Source organism: Zonotrichia albicollis, chromosome 4 (genome assembly GCF_047830755.1).
Source record: "Zonotrichia albicollis isolate bZonAlb1 chromosome 4, bZonAlb1.hap1, whole genome shotgun sequence".
Classification (NCBI taxonomy): domain Eukaryota; kingdom Metazoa; phylum Chordata; class Aves; order Passeriformes; family Passerellidae; genus Zonotrichia; species Zonotrichia albicollis.
Genome location: NC_133822.1, coordinates 68,294,612 through 68,315,518, shown reverse-complemented (window position 1 = coordinate 68,315,518; position 20,907 = coordinate 68,294,612). Strand labels below are relative to the sequence as shown.

At 38.5% G+C, this 20,907-nt stretch overlaps 1 protein-coding gene across 1 annotated transcript in view; it reads left to right on the top strand.

Annotated features, from left to right (window-relative positions):
• Window positions 1–276: 276 nt before the first annotated feature.
• The window catches only part of TBC1D22A (TBC1 domain family member 22A), a 140,216-nt gene continuing 119,585 nt past the window's right edge, over window positions 277–20,907 (top strand). The window contains exons 1-5 of the mRNA XM_005481905.3: window positions 277–463; window positions 2,884–2,940; window positions 4,613–4,953; window positions 5,650–5,829; window positions 20,178–20,248. Coding sequence (XP_005481962.2) covers window positions 402–463; window positions 2,884–2,940; window positions 4,613–4,953; window positions 5,650–5,829; window positions 20,178–20,248 — 711 coding nt within the window. The 5' untranslated portion in view covers window positions 277–401. The remainder of the gene's footprint in view (window positions 464–2,883; window positions 2,941–4,612; window positions 4,954–5,649; window positions 5,830–20,177; window positions 20,249–20,907) is intronic.

Here is a 20,907-nt window from a genome sequence, read left to right as displayed (position 1 = left end):
AGTACTCTGAGGAATTGCTCTGTACGGTTCAATCAAAGAGGACTGAAGTCTGAAAACGTCCCACTCGGAGAGCCGACAAGCAATTCCGGATTTACAGGAAAGCTTTGCCCGGGGAACACCCCGGGAACACCCCGGGCACAGCCCTGACGGGGCACCGGGCCGGGGCCGCCCCCGCCCGCAACATCGCCTCGCTGCGATTGGCCCGAGCGGGCCCACCCGGCAGCAATCTCACTTCTGGTTGGCTCAAACTTCCGGGCCCCTTCGGGGGACCAATAAGGCGCGGGGTTGTTTTCCCGTCCCAAGATGGCGGCGCTCAGTGGTGCTTCTGTGGAAGGGAATGGCGGGGAGTGAAGCCTGAGGGAGCGGGCCGGGAGAGCGGAGGGGGATGAGGTGACGCCGCTATGGCGAGCGACGGGGGCCGGAAGCAGTTCTGGAAGCGGAGCGGCGCGAAGGTGCCGGGCAGGTGAGAGGAGACGCGGAAGGTCGGCGTGGCCGGCCCCTATATGGCGCCGGGCCAGGGGGGCGTCCGTGCCTGTCCCGCTCCGCTGTGACCCCAACACCGCGTTCCTGCTCCGCCGGACTCCGCGGGCCCTTGAGTCCCCGCAGGGACTGGGTCCGGTCTGTCGCTGCTCGGCCGCGGGTCCCTTGTTGGCTCAGCGCTCGGAGCCCTCCGGCGCTGGGCGCCTCCAATTGTGTTGGTTCTAGCTGTGTCAGAAAGGTTGTTCAGTAATTGTCCGAATGTTTTGGTTCTAGCTGTGTCAGAAAGGTTGTTCAGTAATTGTCCGAATGTGCATTCCCAGCTGACATCGCTGTTAAAGGAGTTAACGTGATGGTGGGAACGTGTTCGCCGGGAAATGCTGAGTGGGAGAATGTTTATAGCTCTCAGCAGGGCCGAGTTAGGATGTTTTGAAACTTGATACAAGTTGTGAAATTTTTGAAATGCTTTGTAGGAAGCTGTATTTTCTAGGCATAGAGACGTGTTTTAGTTTCTGCTGTGTATTTCAAAACATTGTCAATTTCTCAGCTTTCATCTGAAGTGTGAGCAGCAGAGCAGTCGTTGTTGTAGTGCAAAGAGCTACGGGCACATTGTCCCATTCAAGATTTTCCAGGGAATAGATCCCCAAAGTCCTGTTAACTCTTTTGACTGTTACATCAGCATGGAAATACATGTTCAGATTATTATTTAGCAATAACATTCTCTGGTCTTACCCTTAAATTGTTCTCACAGTACAGTTTTCTATGTTCTTTTTGTAAGAATGATGTGTACTTGTTGCTCTCAGAGGACAGTAACTCTGTATTTTATACTCTTAACATGAACTCAGCAACGTGGTCTTGCTCATCATTTACCTTCTTACATTTTCAGTTACCCATAAGCACTAATTTGGAGTGCTTTTGTTTCTTTAGTTACAAACTAACTTTTTCAGTCCACCTGTTGTCCTTTTTCTACTATGTTTTCTTTGTAACTTTGCTGAATCTCTTGAGGGTGAAACACTTGGGGCCTTCCTCCCTTGCACAGGATCTATAAATAGTTGCAGTTAATTTGCAGGCAACTGCAGGCTTGTGGAGAAACAAGGACACTGTGGAGAATGTGCTTTTGATTTTAATTCATTTTTTTCATGGCATGGAGAGGACTGTTGTTTTCTATTTGAGTGGATTTGCATGGCAGGTATTCACAGAGTGATGTAAGGAAAAGGCACGTGCTGTGTCTGTGGAAATGGGCAGTGACACCTGACCCTCATAGGAGTGTAGAGCAGGGATGTGCCTGTGGAGAGGATGGCATGTGATTCTGTGGAAAGGCTGGTGGGGAATTGATTTCCATGGAATCACATGAAAATCATTGAGAGTTTTGGTAAACCACCATTTTCAGTCACCCCTAGGGCTAATTTCACTGGTGTTAATGCTGCAGCTCTTGTGAAAATCTAAGCCTCTCTTAAAATCTGTTTTGACTGTGGTCATTTTGGCTTGGTTCTATCTCAAATAAATCAGGTGGATCAGGTTTACTGAGGTTGGAATTATCCTTGTGGTCTGGAGATGGTTTTTGGTGTGTCAGGAGGGCATGTTTGTTCTATGTGATTTTATTACAGGTTTGGGTAGTTGTTAATGTTGCATAAGATATATAATCAAATAATCATAATGAAATGTGATCGATTTCTCTTACAACTAGAGAGTTCTGTTGTAATAATTTCTGATATGGAGCCATATGTAAGTCTTGATGTGTCTCTGTGGCCTTTTTTTATTTACAAAATAGTTTTATACCCAGTAACTGGGAGGTAATGAACTTTAGTTTGCAGATAGTTTTGGTTTTCACCCAATAACATGCTATTTTGTAGTGTTAGAGGCTAGTGAGTAAATCTGTCCTTGGAAGCTTGTTTCAAAGCATTCTTTTAGTACTCCTGTGGCTTTTATTCTCTAAACTGTCACCTGCATTTTTCTGTAGCTTTGTCGTCCTTGTACTTCAGTAATAGTTAGGAACTCTCTGGTTGGATTTTGGGTGACAAGGGTATGTAGAACATTAAATCTCTATAGATATTTCTTTGAGAATTTTTAACTTTTTGCAAGAGATGAAGAAATGATAAATCTAAGAAGAGAATTTTTGTAGATTCTTATTGCAGAGTCTGACTTATTTATTATTTTAATTCCTGGTTAGAAAAATAAAATAGCCTAAAATAACCTTAGCTTAGGTCTCACAGAGTTCCTGTTTAGCAAATCTATGATTTTTATTAAATTACTTCTTAGTATGCATATCAATTGCAGGTTCATTATTTTTAGTTTTTGAAACAGACAACTGTTGGAACATTTCAGTTCTGTTTATTATTGACTATTTAACAAGAAACTCTTCCAATATTTATTATTTTTGTGATAACTCTCTTTGTTTTCCTTTAGTATCCAACATGTGTACGGAGCTCAGCATCCACCTTTCGACCCATTATTGCATGGAACGTGAGTTAACCTAATATTTAAATATTCCAAGTGTTTTGTGTCTCCTCTGTCTTCTTTTTTTTTTTTTTGCTGTTGGCTGTAAAGTTTATTGTTAATCTTCCTTTTTCAATTTTTGTCATAATCTTGACTTCCCTGTTTTGACTTCTCCTTTGTGACTTCCTGATGGTTACCGTATTTGCAGGAACAAATCAGCTCTTTCAGATCTTAACTAACAGAGATTGCCAGCTGTTATTACTTATTTTTAATGCTTTATACATAGGAAATTGTGGTTAAGTAAAAATAATAGTGTCACAAAGACAAGTATTTGTTTGGAAGGACGTCATGCTTCTACTAATTTTTTTCAAGGGCTGGTTTCAGATAGTACAAGAAGTAAACATTCTGGTTAATTTTCATATGATGCAGAGTTGAGGCAGTTAAAATGTGTGATCCTGAGGGTGAAATTAAAAGAAATGAGATTAATTGGCTCAAAATATGTATAGAGACACAGTAACAAAAACTGGAAGTTTATAGCTTGAAGTGACAGAACTAGAGAAAGACCTTGCTGTTTTGGACAGTGATGACAAGTCAGGTGAAAGTGTGTTGTAGCACCTGTTAGGGAAGATAATCCCTGCAGGACATAACAGAAACCTTATACCTGATACTGTATGAGAACTGGGTAAGAACTTTTTCTGATTTGCAGTTCTGCCTGCCTTGTCTTAACAGAAAAAAAGAAAACCTAGCCCAGGTGGAGAGAGAGAGATCAGAAACAAACTCAAGAATGATCTTGATGTGATTCTGTGCCAGATGACCCTGCTTAAGCAGGGAGTTTGGGCCCGATGACCCTCTGTGATCCCTTCCCATCTTACCCATTCTGTGAAAGCACAATTAAATTAATGGCAGTAACTTCTTTATTTCTTGAGAACAGACTAAGAAACCCTCTCAACTTTATACCTTATTCAGCTCACTTCTAAAGGGAGATGGGATTGCTCTGCATTACTGTAAGTGAGAGCAGGTTCCAGGCTAGGGAGGGGTACCTGGTTCATATCTCACACTGCCTGTTGACAGAGGGGCAAAAGGTTGGGAGCTGATCAGGGTCCACTTAGACCAGTAACTGGAAGAAATATCTTTCCTCTGAGAAGAGCAAAGTTCTGAAGGAAATCCATGCTGGCATGCCTAGATGAAAAGGAATGATAGATTTAATGAGTTTTAAGGTGAGACTTGGTTTGTTTATGACAGTGATTGTATTGCATGATTGCTTATGATGACTTAGGAGTAGACCATGGCTTGATTTTAGCTCCTGTGCTGTTGTGCAGCAATTGCATTGAAAGGGCTGAAATCTGCAGAAATGGATGAAGCAAGAGCAGTGCAGTGTGCCCTATTTATAAGCTATTCTAGTAGTAATCCTTTCGTGTGATTTTGGGGTAGTCCCTTTTTTTTTATTTGGGTTTTGTTTTGTTAAGAAAAGGGAAGGAAAGGTTTGTTTTGCTTCTGTTCAAATCAACAGTGTCAGTTTTTACAGCCTTTTTTTTCAGATTTCTTTAGCTGTATGTTATGGTGGGTGGATGTGGTGGCAGCATGACTGGAGAGAGAAATATTTGCTACCTATGTAGTATCAGCTATGAACTTTCAGGGTTTGGTCCTACCCAGAATGTTTTACTGGTTTTGTAAATAGTGTTTATTTGTTTTTGAACAGCTTGATAAAACCAAGTTCAAAGCCACCTACAACTCCAGTGAAATTGAAGAAAGTCAGCACCTTCCAAGAATTTGAAAGTAACACAAGTGATGCCTGGGATCTTGGAGATGATGATGATGAACTCTTAGCAATAGCTGCTGAAAACTTAAATACAGAAGTGGTCATGGAAACAGCTCACAAAGTAATTCAGAATCACAGCAAGCTACAAGAACAGCATAAATTTCAGGAAGAACATCTACAGGAAGAAAAACAAGAGGAATTTGCACAGCTGACTCCAGTTGCATGTGGTGATAATAGGCTTGTTAAATCAGTCAGTGAAGGCCATACATCCAGTTCATTAGGTATGTTGAAAAGTGAAAAAGATCTTGGGAGTTAAAGGATGAGAGCTACCATATTTGTCCCTGTAAGACAGTAAACCCTTCCCAACCCTTTATTAATATTGCAGGAAAATACTGTTTATCACTAGTGATTTATTTGAGAGGAAGACTGCATGCCTTATGAAATTGTAATGCATGTGTGTGAGGGAAGAATAACTAAACTTTTTGTTTTTGCTATTTGTTTTTGTTTTTCACTATTGTGAAAAATTATAATTAAATTGTAATTAAAATATATTGAAAAGCAGGAGAAAATCATGCAGGTGGACTGGGATATTCACCCTCATGTGTTCTTTTCCATGGTTTTATATATGCTTTCAATTGCAATAATTTCGAGGTTCCTCAGTGGTTGTTTTTTTTTATATTATTTTTTATTTTTTTTAAGAATGTAGGGGAGAATCAAAACAGCTTTTTGTAACACAGATTTTAGAAATCCATAAGCCTTGCTATTAATATGATCTCTGATGTATTTTAATTGTGGAATACTGCTTCAAAGAGAAATGCTCCTTCTGCTAAATCCAAGTAATTTGAAGTCCAAACATCTGCTGTACTTGAGTTTGCATTTTTCAAAAATGTAATTCTGTTTTAAATTTACAAATTAAATTCAACTGATTAGTAATCTTCTCACTAGCCAAGGCTAACTGCCATACTTTTTCCCTTCAGATAATGCTAGTGAAAATTCTGCCATGCAGAGGTCACAGTCACTTCCACAAACTTGCATACCTCCCTTGGCAAGTGGAATGGCAGACTGCAGCACCTCAGTTACTCCTGCATTAACTGAGAGAGAAGCGTCTCGGCTCGACAAATTTAAGCAGCTCCTTGCTGGCCCAAATACAGATCTTGGTGAGTGTTTCTCATAGGACCTATGGATTACATCTAAACTATTCCTAAACTGTAGAATTTTCCTGTTTGATGTACTGTCCTGCCATATGGTTTGGTTAGGATTTAATCCTTTCAACATTGAAAGTTGATCTTACAAAAAAATGAATAAAATTGGAAGTTTGTAGCACTCCTGCTTTTAATAAGTGATTTGCATATATCCCACTGATATATGTAGGGTATTTGATGGGTTCTTGTTCTTTCTCACATTATTTCTTCCTAGCAGACTAATCTCTGTAGAAAAAAGCCCCTCAGTATAATTAGCTGTGTTTATTGTTAATGCCTGATAATGGAACAGCTTTGTATGTAAGTGTGATTTTCATGCCTGGAAATAAATAGGAGTGACAAACGATGAGGCGTGTAAGTATTGCTGCTTGTCTGCTCTGTGAGCCTTCTTCATGTTCACAGGCTGATACAGTGGTTCTGTGTCTCATCTGTGAGTGCTGACAACAAGTCAATGGCAAAACAAATGTATTGTCAGATAACTTGACTGTTCCCTTTGTTTACTGGATTTTAGCTGCTGAATAGTCAATACAAGTGCCAAGAGGGTATCACAGAATCAAATGGCTTTGTATCCCTAGTGAAAATCTGAAGCAGGATTAGTACACTCCATTTGGAGAACTTGGTGATTAGGAGTTGAGGGCAAAATAATGAATAAAGAAAATGTCTTTGAGGTAGACCATTACAGGAAGCTTAGAGAAAGAAGTAGAAATTGCATGTTTACAGTTCTTGAATTGATGCTCTTCTGCCTGGTCACTGTCATGAGGCTTCTTCAGTATAATACAGTCTAAGTTGTAGCTCTTATTTTTTTTTTCCATGCTGTGTCTTGTTGTCAGATTGATGCTGGGGAAGTACAGTTATGGAAACTATAATAACTACATGAGACTGAGCATTTCAGTGAGTTATAAGATGTTCTTACGAAATGCAACTGTGAATAAAGAGAGGTGTTAAAACATATTTTACATAAACTTGAAAATGGTAATCAAATATCACTTTTTAGCCCTTTGATCTAAGACATGTTGTGACCTTTGTGATTATGACTGACATGGAAACTCATAGCTAAAGAATGTTGTGATAGTAGAAATCTTCGTTATATAAGGTTGCAAAATCAGAGGAAAGACAGAATACAGTTTAAACCTATCCATTTCACTTTTGCTGTTTGTTCAGTTTAGAATACTTTACCAGTAAATCAGATTTATGGATTAAAGTGAAATTATTTTGGGAGAAAATTTCCAGTCCTATTAGGAGTGCAGCCACCCTGTCTGTGGTGAACTTAGTCAATATAAAACAAACAATATTTTTTTTTGCTATTGAACTTTATGAATCTCACCCTGAAATATATGTAAGAAAGTGAAATATGAATATGCTTCCTTGATATTAAAGTGTGAAAAATATCTAGTAAGCTCTCAATATTATTTCTTGTACAAACCACTAAATAATGCCTTTTCTACATCTGTTTATAGGAAGCTTGTTCTGTCTCTTGCTGTACAAACTGATAAGTACAGTTGGAAGTTGTGTGAATAGAATTTTATATCCAGTTTTGACTTTTTTGATGCAAATATTTTGACTTTTGTATCTGGAATATGTCCAATAGCACATATATCTATCTACAGGTAATACATTATAGTTTTAGTGAAAGAAATGGACTCGTTATTCGTGGCATGCAAGCTCTTGATGCTCATGACGCTCTCAGGAGTAGCTCATGTATGATAGTAGTGCTTGGACTGAATTCTTGGTGTCTGAGGGAAAGTGTGTGTGCACATATATGCAAATATGTATATGCTTATTGCTGTATGCACAGTTCATCAGAATCTGGTGGGTGCATGTCTATATACATTTTTAATGTTTGCATTTTTGGAAGATGTTCGGTTTAGCTCTGTATTACAGTGAAGGTTATGTTTAGAAGGTATTCTTGATTTATAATGACAGCAGTAGCCTGGGCAAGTGTTAGAGGTTGTGTGTGGTGGACTTTTTAATTTTTTGTTGGGGTGGTTTTTGTGTTGGGTTTTTTTTTTCTTTTCCTGTTTTCTTCAGAACAATGCTGGAAATGTACTAAGGTAGAAGCTAGGCAGTAGGCTCCAAGCTAAAAGTTGTGGTGAGTAATATAGGGATAGGTGGCTTTCCTGATGCAGATGGCTTATTCTGTCTGTGTGTGTGGGGGGTGGTGTGGTATGTGTATGTTTTGTGTTAGACCCACAAATAGTTGGGCTTTGTTTGTCACAGTGAATTAAATTAGTAGGACATGGAGACATTTTTGTAAATATTTCTCTTAATTTCTGCAAGTATTAGGCTTGGTTTTGCTTGGAAGTAGAAGTAAACTGAAGTCAAGTATTTCTATTGTATTTGTTTTCTTGGTATAGTTTCACATTTTGTTGAAATAGATTATGTAACAAGTCCTTTCAAAGCAAAATAGAAGTTAATTTCTGGAACTTGTAGCCACGTCATGGGCATATTCTCTTATCATAACAAGAGAAATCAACATTGGCTGTGAATACAAAGTAATGCAAATGACCTTGAAAGCCTTTGACTCACACTTGAATAATCATCTTATAAAGGTGGTGTAAAATGCAGTTTTAGTATGTATGCCAACTAGAGGTGTGAAGGAGTGTGTTCTTTCACAAGAGAAATCTCAATAAGATTAATTATGTGTATAAATTTGGAAGTGAAGATTATTTTAATCATTGGAAACCACTAACAGATTTTGGAGTTGGGTTTGGTCCACAGGCTGGCTACTTTGAGCTCGTGGAAATAGGCAGTTACTGCAAGTAATGTGGGCTGGTGGAAGGAGCCTGTTGTAAGAAGCAGTTTGGTTGGATGGGCACTCGAGGAGTGACCCCTGTCCATTAGATGGTGTGGTAGTGTGTTGTTAAGTTTCTTGTGTTATTCCCCCAATTTATGTATTGTTCTCCCCTATTATGTGTAAAATGGTTTCGTTCCCCCTTCTTTCCCGCCACCGTTAGCCTGCCAGCTAAGTTGCTATAGCAACTGCTATTCATAGTTGCCGATATGTAATTGCTCCTCCCCTTGGTTTCCCTTATAAGTGAAAGTTGTTTCCTCCCTGTCCAGTCAATCACTCCCTTCCTCCTCCCAGGTTTCGAGAACCTTCTCCTCTCTAGAGATGGTGGTTGGCTGGGGTCCCAGGACACCTCCTTTACCTTTTGATTATTGGTCTCCATGGAGTGTCAGTTCTGTGAAGTTCATCCCCTCACCTTTCCTGATTGGTTCCGCCTGTACCCACCCCCCTCCTTTATAATCCTGTTTTCACCCCCTATGAAAAAACTTTTTCCCGGCTGGTTTCCCCGGTGTTTTTGGATCTGGGATCACCTGCAATAAACCGATGTTTAACCCCCGGGAAATGGTCAGCTCCGTTCCTCTCCTATACCAGCGGTGTACGCCAGTCCGCAGCCAGCACAGCCCGAGGCCATCAGACGCCGAAGGGTGCTGGCCAGGAATTGCAGAGGAGCGTCGGCCTTTCGCCCTCAGCTAGTCGGATTCTAAACTTCGGGCCACATACGTTCTCCTCCGCAAGATGGTAGTGAGATGTGTGCGTGCAGGTCAGGAAGCAGAGTGGGGCTGCTGGGAGGATGGCTGAGCTCAGGAGACAGCTGTGGGGTAGCTGTAGGCTCTGTTTGTCTGCATAGCTGCTCACTCCTGCTAGTGCATGCCAGCGTGTTCAGCAGGAATAATTCACAGTAGTTTTGTGCAACAAACCTGTTTATGCTTGACTTGCAGTCAGTTTGCTGCAGACTTACTGAATTTCAGGTCTTGTGTTTCCTTGTAATGGACCTTGCATTACTAAGTGAAGATGGACTTGCAGAATTTTTGCAAACAGTTGCTTGCTTTAAGTGGGGGGAACGGAACTTTAACAAAGCAGTTTGCGGGTAATATTTCTGAGAAGAAATTTTTCTTTCCTTCACAGACCATTTGTACATTTTAGAGGAACAGTTCTGCTGTGTCTATCAGGTTTCCAATTAAAGTTTGGTTCTTTTTGTTAAATTTGTGTTTTTTGGTCATCTTGTAAAATGTTTTAGGGAGATGTTTACTGTGCAAACACAATGTAAGCAATGTTGATAAAATCTGACAAAGTAACAAACAAGTTATTGCATACTTGCCGCTTCAGCACAGCTGATGTATGATGGGTTACTAATATAAATTTAAAAATTAGCTGATAAAGGCATTAAGGAAGTGCTTTAATTTTCAAATCAACTATTTTTCTGTTTTTTATACATATATGGCTAATTAGTAGCTAATTGGATGTGAGAAATGTGTTTATTTAAGTAAAATAACAACCAGTGATAAACCTGGTGTGCTCTGTTCTCTTCATTTAATAAAGCTTCAAAACATTGTATTGCTACCGTTATGCAACATAACACATGTATTATTTCAGAGTCAAACCAACTAATTTCTTAAATTGTAAAATTGTTTTGCATGTTAGGATCTCTTTTTTTTTCCTACTTAGTCATGACAAATCCCAAACTGAATAAAATATGTTGAAGTTTTAGCATACTACCTTGGTAAAAATAATAGAAGGCCCTGTAAAAGCACCCATGAGAATTGTGAAGTATTCCCATGTTAAATTTACTCCAGCTGCTGTACACATTCAAGAGCACTTTCCATTGTACTTTTTAAAAAACTCATCTATTTTTCTTCCTCCTTTTGACCAGATCTCAAAAAGGAAACCTTTTCAGAGAGTACTGGAGGCTGCTGAGTTGGGTGCTGTCATTAGCTAGTCTTTTGCTATGGAAGTAGTGGATAATGTTGTGAAGTCTTACAGAACTTGTAAAGAATAGCTGAACTTTGGATTTATCCGATAGTGGCAAAAACTAATTACATAATTTTACAGGATTTAAAATGCTGTAATCTCAGATTATTTTGTAACAATAGCTGGTTTTCTCTGTGTGCTATAATAAAAGAATTCAAGAGTGGTTCTCTAGAGATTAAATTCAGAAAGAAAACATGTTAGATATCTCTTTTCCCCATCACAGCAGTCTTCTGTATTGTTGCAGCAACTTGAAATAGGATTTTCCTATTCATGGTCACATCCATTGTAGATTTATATTAAACCTGATCTAACATAGTAATTACCTTTTCTTTCACTTATGGCTCATAAATCTAGTATTCTGTAACCAGTCTGTTATGTCCTATAAAATTGCTTGCCAAACTGGTGCTATTGAAAAGTTTCAATAACTTTACAAAATACATTAATTGAGATGAACTTGATTAATTTTGTTCCCAGCTTCATTAATTTATCTGCACTAAGCTACACAGTGATTTATCTCTGTGCTCCTGGTACATCCATGTAATTTAGAATTTTAATGCCCCCTACAGCTGTGAATTACTTGTAGTTGATCATGTGAGCACCCATTCTTCTTTCAGTTTGTTGATATATAATATAAAGTTAACATGTGTCCTACTGCTGCTTCATGTGATGTGCTATTAGTCATGTCTGTCTTTTCAAATTATTATCACCAAAAGGTGTCCTCTCTGATGCTTGTCCTGTTCTAGTTAGCTTTTTATCTACAAAACATGCTTTCCTATTTAGCTAATAAAAAAATTATTAACCAGGCAGTATTGTACCAATAGATTTTGTAATATCTTTTTTTATTAATTCAGAGTCTTCTGAAAGAAATGAATGTTAAATATCCATTATTTATTCCCTTTTTAGTTACTTGTTGCAGGATTAGTATTTTGTCTTCCTGTTTTCTGTGGGTTGGTCTCATAACTTGTATTTTCATTTAATAGTAGGCATTTATTCTGATTACTGCTCTGGTGAAATATTTCAATGTAAAGGTATTAATTTATGATTTTTCATTGTAACTAGATGATAATAGATTCTTGAAACAATTTTGAGAAGATTTTGCATAGTTTGTTTCTTCAGGATGCATTTCTCTTCCTTTGTTAAGATGGACATAGTAGTTCCAGACCTGTGCTGATTCTGGCGATTGCTCCAGTTTGGGTGCAGGACCTTACACTTGCCATTGTAGATCTTCATGGGGTTTGCCTTGGCCCATCTCTCCAGCCTGTCCAAGTCTCCCTGGATGGGATGTGCTCCTTCCAGCAAATCCACTGTGTCGCAGCTTGGTGTCATCTGCCAGCTTGCTGAGTGTGCACTCGGTCCCTCTGTCAGTGGCATCGAGGAAGACACTAAATGGTATTGGCCCCACTGTGGGCCTTTGTGGGACACCACTTGTTACTGGCTTCCACTTGGAGCTGAGCTATTGACTGCAGCTCTTTGGATAAGGAACTGACCAAATGTCTGCATCTTACAGCCCATCCCTCAAACAAATCTCTCCAGTTTTAGTGGCAAGGATGTTGTGGGGGACTGTATCAAAGGCTTGCAGAAGAACTGTAGTTTAGTTTTAGATTAATGTTGTTTTTTAACAAGGATTTGTTAATTTTGACTTGAGTGAAGACTTCTTACCTTTATGTGTTCCAAACACCACCTATCATTGATTTTAAGTTTTTATTGAGGGGGAAAAAAAATATTAAGACTGAACCAGCTGCAGCTCCTGTTAACAAACAAGATAATCCTTCCCTTTTCTCAGTTCTGAAAAAGGAGCCTGTCACCTAAAGCTTTACCTTTTTTTTTTTGGTCAAGAGTTTTGGTATTCAAGTATGACCAAAATAATAAATGGGTAAGAGGCATTGTGAACTACACAGATGAGGCTAGTTCTGAGGTTCTGGATTTCTTGTCTATAAATAGAAGATCTATGGGATTTTTGTTAGTATCAGAATAGCTTAGAGGCTAAGCTGTTTCTTTTTGTATGGATGTCCACAGGGAACATTTCAGGTTAAAACTATTGATCTCTTCAAAAAGAAGTGTGCTCTTAGCGCAGTCGTTAAAACTCCCATGTTATACTCATGGCTTTATTAATGAAGAGTGGAGTTCTGTACTATGTCTTTTTCCAAGTGGATTTGGATGTAGAGAATCACAGTGGGACCCCTAAGTTCAGCTGATGTGAAGGGGTTACTGTTAAAAAAAACCAAACAAACACTAAATTCTCATTCAAATTTCTGTTTCTACATGGAAAAATTGCCATGGTAGTTACAACTAACTGATCATCAAAAAAGAAAAGAGTTAGCATTCTACTCCTGATTACAAGATTGGTTAATTAAAAGGGTTTTTTTGTGTCCGTTAAAGTTTTAGCAGAATTTTTAGATGATCATTGCTCTGATTTTTGATCAGGTGTTCAGGTGTGAGTCTTAGCCATGTGGTGAACAATACAGTGAAGCGGGGTGTTTTAGTCTGGATGAACTAGCAGAAAGAAGTATTAGATGATGAAGTGTTCTTGTAGTTTTTGAGTTTGTATGGCTGTTGGTTTGTTTTTGGTGTGCCATCTCCCTTCCTTACCTGAGAGCATCATGAAAGCTGAACTTAACACTTTGTGAAACCTGTATTATCCAGTAAAATACATGGGTGAGAAGTTCAGTGTTCTCTCTTGAAGTCATAGACTGAGGGAGCAGCTTTGCCTCTTCCCGTGATGTTTTGCAGACTTTGTGGCATGGGAGGGACGTAGCAGGAATGTCACCAACAAGACTACTGAGAACTCTGAACATGCTGTGTGTCCTGAAGCTTTTGAGCATCAAGATTAGCAATGTGCATGTTGTAATGAGTGGCACATACAGCTTGTAAATCAGTTTACGAAGGCTCAAGGAAGTATAATTAATCCTTTAGGTTTTCTTGCCAGCATCTCTTTCACTATTGATAATGTTGAAACATAAGTCATTGTTACTTCATTAGCTGCATGCCCAGAACTGGAAGAAGTACATAAAACTTCTCTGGGCTGGTAAACACAGTGGAGCAAGTTTCACTGTGTATGTCTGTGCTGTGCTGCCTCCCTGTTGCAGATTATTGGTTAGGTTTGCCCTCACGTGTGTTTTAGCTACAATGGACAATTACTCTGGATGTGATGTATATTTGCAGTTAACTGAGAAATACTCACATGGATTAGAGGTTAAGGGCTAGCCTTATACAGGAATTTGGTATAATAGAACCTATAGTAAAGCTAAACTAAATAATACTTCCAGTGCAACCACTGAAGTAAAGACTCGTAATTAAATCATTAAGAGCTGCTTTTTTTTTTAAACATTCAGAATAGGGTATAAAAGGTTTTCCCTTAGTTGTACATGAAAAGTTAGAAACTGTTTCAATGGCATTAGTGTAAAAATAAAAACAGTTGATATTGCACAGAATTTGGATGTTTTGGGAGAACTATGAAAAACATCTGCTGCTGCCACAGTTGTTCTCCATTACTTATCATTTCCATCACTGGATCACTGGCTTCACATGTTGCAGGTTTTGGCAATTTCAATATTCTTCTTTTTGTCTTAGTTTACCTAATCACTTGCTTTCTTGTACCTTGTAAAACCAACCTCATCTGCTTCTGTTTCTGACTTCTTATGTAAAGTAGCAGACAGGATGTACTTCCCTGCTCTTTTCTAGCAAAGGCTCTGAAAAGGATCTTACCCTGTATTTACAAAGGTGGATTGGACTTTATTTCCTGTTTCTGCAGCATTCAGAATAACTCTTTGTTCCATTGAGAAGATTAAGGGCAGTGTTTGATTAAAAAAAAAAAAAAAATTAATGAAGTGCCTAACAGAGCTATTATTCATTTTGAAAACCAGTTGCTGTGGTTGCCATAGTAATAACAAGCTCTGTATTAAAGTTATTTTCTATATGTACTGCCTGTATTATAACATGCTGTTGGGGGAGCTGCAGTTCTGTGCATCTCTGCTTTTGAAAGAATTTTCCAGCTTTTTATAGTTAAAATATCCATGGAATTTATGTTGCAGGAACATAAAACATGTAAATCTAGTTTATCATATCTATCATGGAGTTGCTCATGCAGGCCATGACTTCATGTAGCCATGTATAGTAATCTCAATGAAATAACATCGGTATCAAAAATGAATAATACATACAGAGAAACTTTGAACTCCTTTAATATTTCTGATTTCTTATATATTTGTAATGGGTAGAATGATTAGCTTGTAGTTCCAGGAAAAATGCTTGTCGACTTGGTTGTTTGGCCTCGTGTTTTAGGTGTAGTGGGTAGTAACTCCAGTAATGGCTTGTACAGTTAAAAGCTGGCAAACTAATGGCATGTTTTCTTTGTAAAATTCTCCATGAAATATTTATGGAATATAAGAAGTCTTTAAATCTAAATGCAGTTAAAGGATAGTCCTAAGATTTCTGTTAGAACAATTGCTTTAAACTTCTTCTTTCTCAGAAAGAGGAAATTTATCTGGAAATGTACTGTAGTAAGCCAGATCAAATTTTTTCCTAAATTAAGTTATTAATATTGATTTGAAGCATTTTCATACCACATTATACCTTAATAATAAAATATCCTAAAGCAATGTTTCTGTGAAGAGTAACTGCTGTCTCCTAAGCAGAAGTGATAGTTGGCTAGTAGGAGCAAATTGAGATATTTTTTGTCTAAAATCTATGGGGATTTATAAATTCTTTCATACATTGGTCACAGAATTGGTCACAGAATTATGTCAAGTAATGAGGCAGCTGAAAAACAGACTAACAAATGGGGTTTAAACTGTTTTTCAGAAAGTATCCTTTTAGTTTGAGAAAGAGTTCACAGGGTTCAGACAGGGTTTTACAGGTACTGTTTTTGGATCTGGCTTATTTCAGCTGGTGCTTTGCTCATTCTTTTAACAAGTGATTGTGTCTGTAATTAGAATGTTTCCAAGCGCTCATTTTCTAAAGAATTGTTCTGGAAGTTTAGGAAAACATTAATTGTATTGAAAAAAGAATATTTTTGCTGTACTCTCTTGATTGAAAATGTGTGTCTGATTTGTAGGTGCTGTTAAAACTCTTTTGTAGAAAGTCTGTGCTTGGAAACATGCTTGGAGACTCAAAACTAGGATGTCTAATTCCTTGGGAAATCTACAAGGGGAAGGAGTTGCTCTAATGACAATTAATTGATGTTATGCTTTGACTAGGGAGAAAGTATTTTAATTAATTATTAAACTATTTGTCATTGGCTGAAACGTTACAAAGTTCATAAAATAGTTTGGGTTGGAAGGGACCCTTAAGACATCTAGCTCAATACCCCTGCAATTAGCAGGGACATATTCAACTAGATCAGGTTGCTCTGAGACCCTCACCTAAACATGTGATATTCACAACTCCTCTGGGCAACCTGTTCCAGCATTTCACCATCTTCACTGTAAAAAATTTCTTCCTTACATCTAGTCTGAAGCTACTGTCTTTCAGATTAAAACCATTACCCCTTGTCACATCAAAACAGCTGCTGACAAAAAGTCTGTCCCCATTTTTCTTATAAGCTCCCTTTAAGTATTGAAAGGCCACAACAATGGCTGCCCAGAGCCTTTTCTTTTCCAGGCTGAACAACTCTCAGCCTGTCTTTATAGGAGAGGTGATCCAGCTGATGCCTGATGCCACAAGCTAAACAGTTTCCTTTAATGAAAGTTCTTCATGGTGCAAATACAGCTAGATACACACAATACAGTGTGACAGTTTTATTAGTTTAACAAATTAGCATACTTAAGAGAAATCATCCAATTAGAAGAACAATTAATTAAGTAATCTCCTTTTTGTTTCTGCCCCCCTTTGAAGCTGCCCCTAGCTTCTAACCCCCCATTATTATGGATATAATACATAGTGACAAAATAGTGGTTCACACTATAGAGGGAAGACTAAATAAGATTCCAGGAAGGTTAGCTTATTGTTCCAAAATTTAGGTAATGGGGTAGAAAAAGTAACTATAGTTAGTTGAGGAGCTATATAACTATATAATAGTAGTCTACAGAGCTACAAATATATGGAAAATGTAAAAAACCCAAAAATCTGTTTAGCATTACAGCCCCTGATCATCTTCATGGCCCTCTGGACTCACTCTAAAAGGTCCATGTCTTTCTCTTACTGAGGACTGTAGAGCTAGATGCAGCACTCCATGCCCACCTGGAGGTCTTACCAAAGTGTAGTAGAGGGGGCAGAATTACCTCCCTTGACCTGTTGGCTATGCTGCTTTTTGAGGACAGGTTTGGCTTTTTCACCTGTCCAGCCTCTCGTCCACCAGTACCCACCAGTCCTTCTCCCATGTGTATTGCCCTAATCCCTCCATCCCCTGGCCTGTAGTGATACTGGTTGGTTGCCCCAGCCCACGTGCAGGACCTTTCACTTGTTCTTGTTAAACCTGATGACATTCCTATGATCCCACTTCAACTTGTCCAAGTCCCTCTGAATGGCATCCCAGCTCTCAGCTGTGCCAACCCCACCAGTCAGCTCAGGGTCACTGAAAATTTGCTGAGGGTGCACTTGATCCCACAGTATGTGTCACCAACATGGAATGACACTGGGCTCAGTATGGACTCCTGAGGGGCACCACTCATCCCTGATCTCCAGCTCGACCATCACTCCCTGGATGTGCTCATTCAAGCAATTCTTCATTCACCAAAGAGTCCATCCATCAAATCCACTTCTGTCTCCAGTATAGAGAAGGATTTTGTGGGGGACCATGTCACAGGCTTTACAGAAGTCTAAATAGATGACACCTGTAAAGCCTTTCCTTGTCCACTGATAGTCACTCCATTGTAGAAGGCCAAAGTGCTGCTCAAGCAGGACTTGTTCTGGTCAGCTGTGCTGGCTCTCTCAAATCACATCACTGTCCTGCCTTCACAGAGCTTCTAGGAAGGTCTTCTGTTCCATGATCTTCCCAGGCACAAAAGTGAGGCTGACCAATCAGTAGTCCCCAGGGTCCTCTTTTTAAAAAAAATTAAGTCTTTAGTGTCTCAAGGTAACCTGAGAACTGGATTGTGAGTATTTCAATTACATGTGGTTATTTAATTTTTAGGAACTCACCTGTTGAGTCATTTGTAAGAATAAAGCCCATCTTAAAGACTGTAATAGAGATGCTGTAAAATTTAGTTATGTATGTCTAATAAAATGCACATGTAATTAATGTATTTTAACAGCAGTATTAGAATTTAGCTTCACTGTCAGTCTTTTATGTATGTCTAAAATGGTACTCCTGTGTATATGCTTCAATTTTTTTTCCTCTTCACCAGAAGCATTTTTATTTTATGTTATATTAACATTAGTCTAAGCCTTCCAGGAATAACTTTGGTCCTGCTGTTGTAATTGCTGTTGGATAGGGCAGGGTCCTTTGTTTTCTTTCCTCTTGTTTTGGTGATGAACCATCAGAGGAAAGCATAATGTGATTTGATGCTTAAGCAGTAGTACCATGCAGGGATCAGACTCTGTGCTTTTGGGGTTTGCTACTACACCTGATAAGAATTCTGGCATAGCCCCTTTGAGTTTTGCTGTGTGCTCTTTGTCACTGGCAAAATGGTAGTTGAGGTCACTGTAGTGAGAAGTTAGGGCTGGAATTCTGTGTTTTTTTGGATTAGTCTGGGATCCTGGAATTTCGGGCGGCTGTGATATAGGACAGCAGTCAGTGTGAGGAAATAGAAATATGACATACCCAGGGCTAATGGCTTGTGATGGAATTGACCTAACTCTCAGTTGTGCCATCATCTGTCTTACAGTCCTCTGTCCTGAAAGCAATTACTGTACCACTTATGAAAGCAAAACCAGAAACAAAAGCCTTGAGAAAGTTCAGAAGGATGGCATGACAACAGAGCAGAGTAGGTTATTAAATGCAATAGAAGGTTATTAAATACAATCCAAAATGTAAGGTTCTGTGTCAAATAAGGAGAGCAGAGCAGAATATAAATCCTGTCAGGCCAAATGAATGGAAGCATTTCTAAAAGAGAGTTTGAGAAACAACTTGGAAACATACAAAACCTAGCTTTAAATGTTTTTCTCAGATTTGTTGGGAGAAGGAACATTGCTGAAGATTTTGTAGGCCCAGCAGACAGTCTAGGTGTAAAAAGAGCTTCCAGAGAGGATAAGGCAGTGGCAAAGCAATGTAAATAATTGTGTTCAGCATGGAAGAATGTAGGGATGTATTCACTCCCAAATCTTACATGATGGATAAATAGAGAATCTGTTTCAGATAAGTTATGTTGTAAAAAACCACATCATTTGTCCCTGGTTTTCATTTCCATTACCAGTGCTGAGATTTCCTTCCAGAAAGAGCAGTTCTTTTGAACCCACTCCCATCATGTGTGTTTCTGTTTGAAATTACATGATAGCCCAAGCTATCCCTAATCAAAGGAAGTGTATGTTCATTGCAGAATAGCATCAGAAGGGGAGGGAGGGAAAATCAGCTGTGTTCCAATTTGCTTTTGTATTTTCTATCTTTGGTCTTAAATGAGTTACCTAAAAGTAAGTGGAATTTTTATACTGGGTGATTTGGGATGATCTGTCACTCAATCATATGCTTCACATTTCTGATTGTGACAGTAGATCTGCATGTTTTCCTTTTTTATATTTACTTTACATGTGCTGTTTTCAGATGTTGGTATCCATGTTTGTGCATGGATTTCTATTCAGGTGAGTTAAGAGTGGAGCAAAAATATGGAAAGGTGAAAGATTAGAGTGGGTTCGGTTGGTATAGAGTTGAGAATTGACAACTGTGTTACTAGAAAATAATAAAAGTGGTTGCTGAGTTACAATTTATTTTCTAATTTCTTCATATACTAACTACATAGTTTGTAAATGGTATGATTGTGCATAAAGGTAGCCAAAACTTGAAACTTGAGCAAAATGATGTGTAAGGAAGTAATAAATTAATGCACAAGATAAGTTTTCATTCAGCCTGGACACAAATAGATTAGACCCAATAAAGCATATTTGTTCATAAATACTGCACAAGGACAAGTAGAGCAGGAATATGCACAGCTGGAGGTTTTGCTTTTGAAGACTTGAGGCTTTCATTGGTATTAAAACAACTGGAGCTAACTGTTATGCTTTGGGGTGGAAGGGAAATACATATATATATAATTTGTAGATTGTTTCGTTAAGGTAGATATTATCTCTTTTTTCTTGTTTTTGTTCATAAACTATACGAAATACTGGTTTTCTACTCTTATTCATATGATATGTTTATTCTCAAAAATATTTGGAAGAATAAAACATTTATGTAGTAGGTTGCCAACTGTGACAATATAAGGCATGTATACCAAACAGTAATGCTGAGAAATACTCCAGAGAGTTGCCTTATCACACTCAGTACCTATTACCATAGGTGTCCCTATGGATAGCAATTATCCAGTATTTTATTAATTCATTAGGATTGCCCTATATTTCTGTAATAACTGGATTTTCTGAGACCATTGTTGTGAATGCCTTTATGCTAATTTGAATGTATCTGTGTATGTAAATTTGTAGTAATTTCCTTGCTTCTCATGAAACCATTGTGTTTTAATAGATGAATTGAGAAAATTGAGTTGGTCTGGCATTCCCAAACGGGTTCGTCCAATTGCATGGAAGCTCCTTTCAGTAAGTTGTATTTTTTTTTTATTTTATTCTTCCTCTGCCTTTAGTACTAATAGCTTTTTCAAGCATTGCAAATGATTTTGCATGAATTGTAATCCATCAGTGGTGGTTGGAAATGTGTCTTGTGCTGAATTGTAATGGAAGTTATGTTCTTTTACTCAATTTCCGGATTAATCTATCAAATTGAAAGGAGGGGGATGAGAAGTAGTAGTAAATCGTGCGGGCTGTATATCTTTATTTTTCAGCCTGGCTTTCTGTGAAAGAAGGGCTCGTGATAACAGTGGCTTCTTTCAACCAGTTTTGATGGAATGGTGGAGAGTTCAAACACAAGTACATTCTTAATGGTTTTCTTGAAAACAGACACACGGCAGGGAAAGCAAAGACTATCAGCGTCCTGCAAAAGGCTTCATTCTGACTTCACATTAAAGTAACTGCAAGAAAGGATTAGCCCTGTAGTGAGGAAAAGCAGTGATAGCATCTATAGGTTTTTTTGGCTGATTCTTCTGTAGTGCTTTAAGATGAACAATTCTGAACCACTGTGTCAATTGAGATGTGGCATTGGCTTTCCTGATGTCAGACCTGTGAGACAGTTCAGAGACCACCTCAATAAAAAGCTAATCCCTTTTTCGTGGTGTGAGTTTTTGGCTGGCTGAGCACTCTTC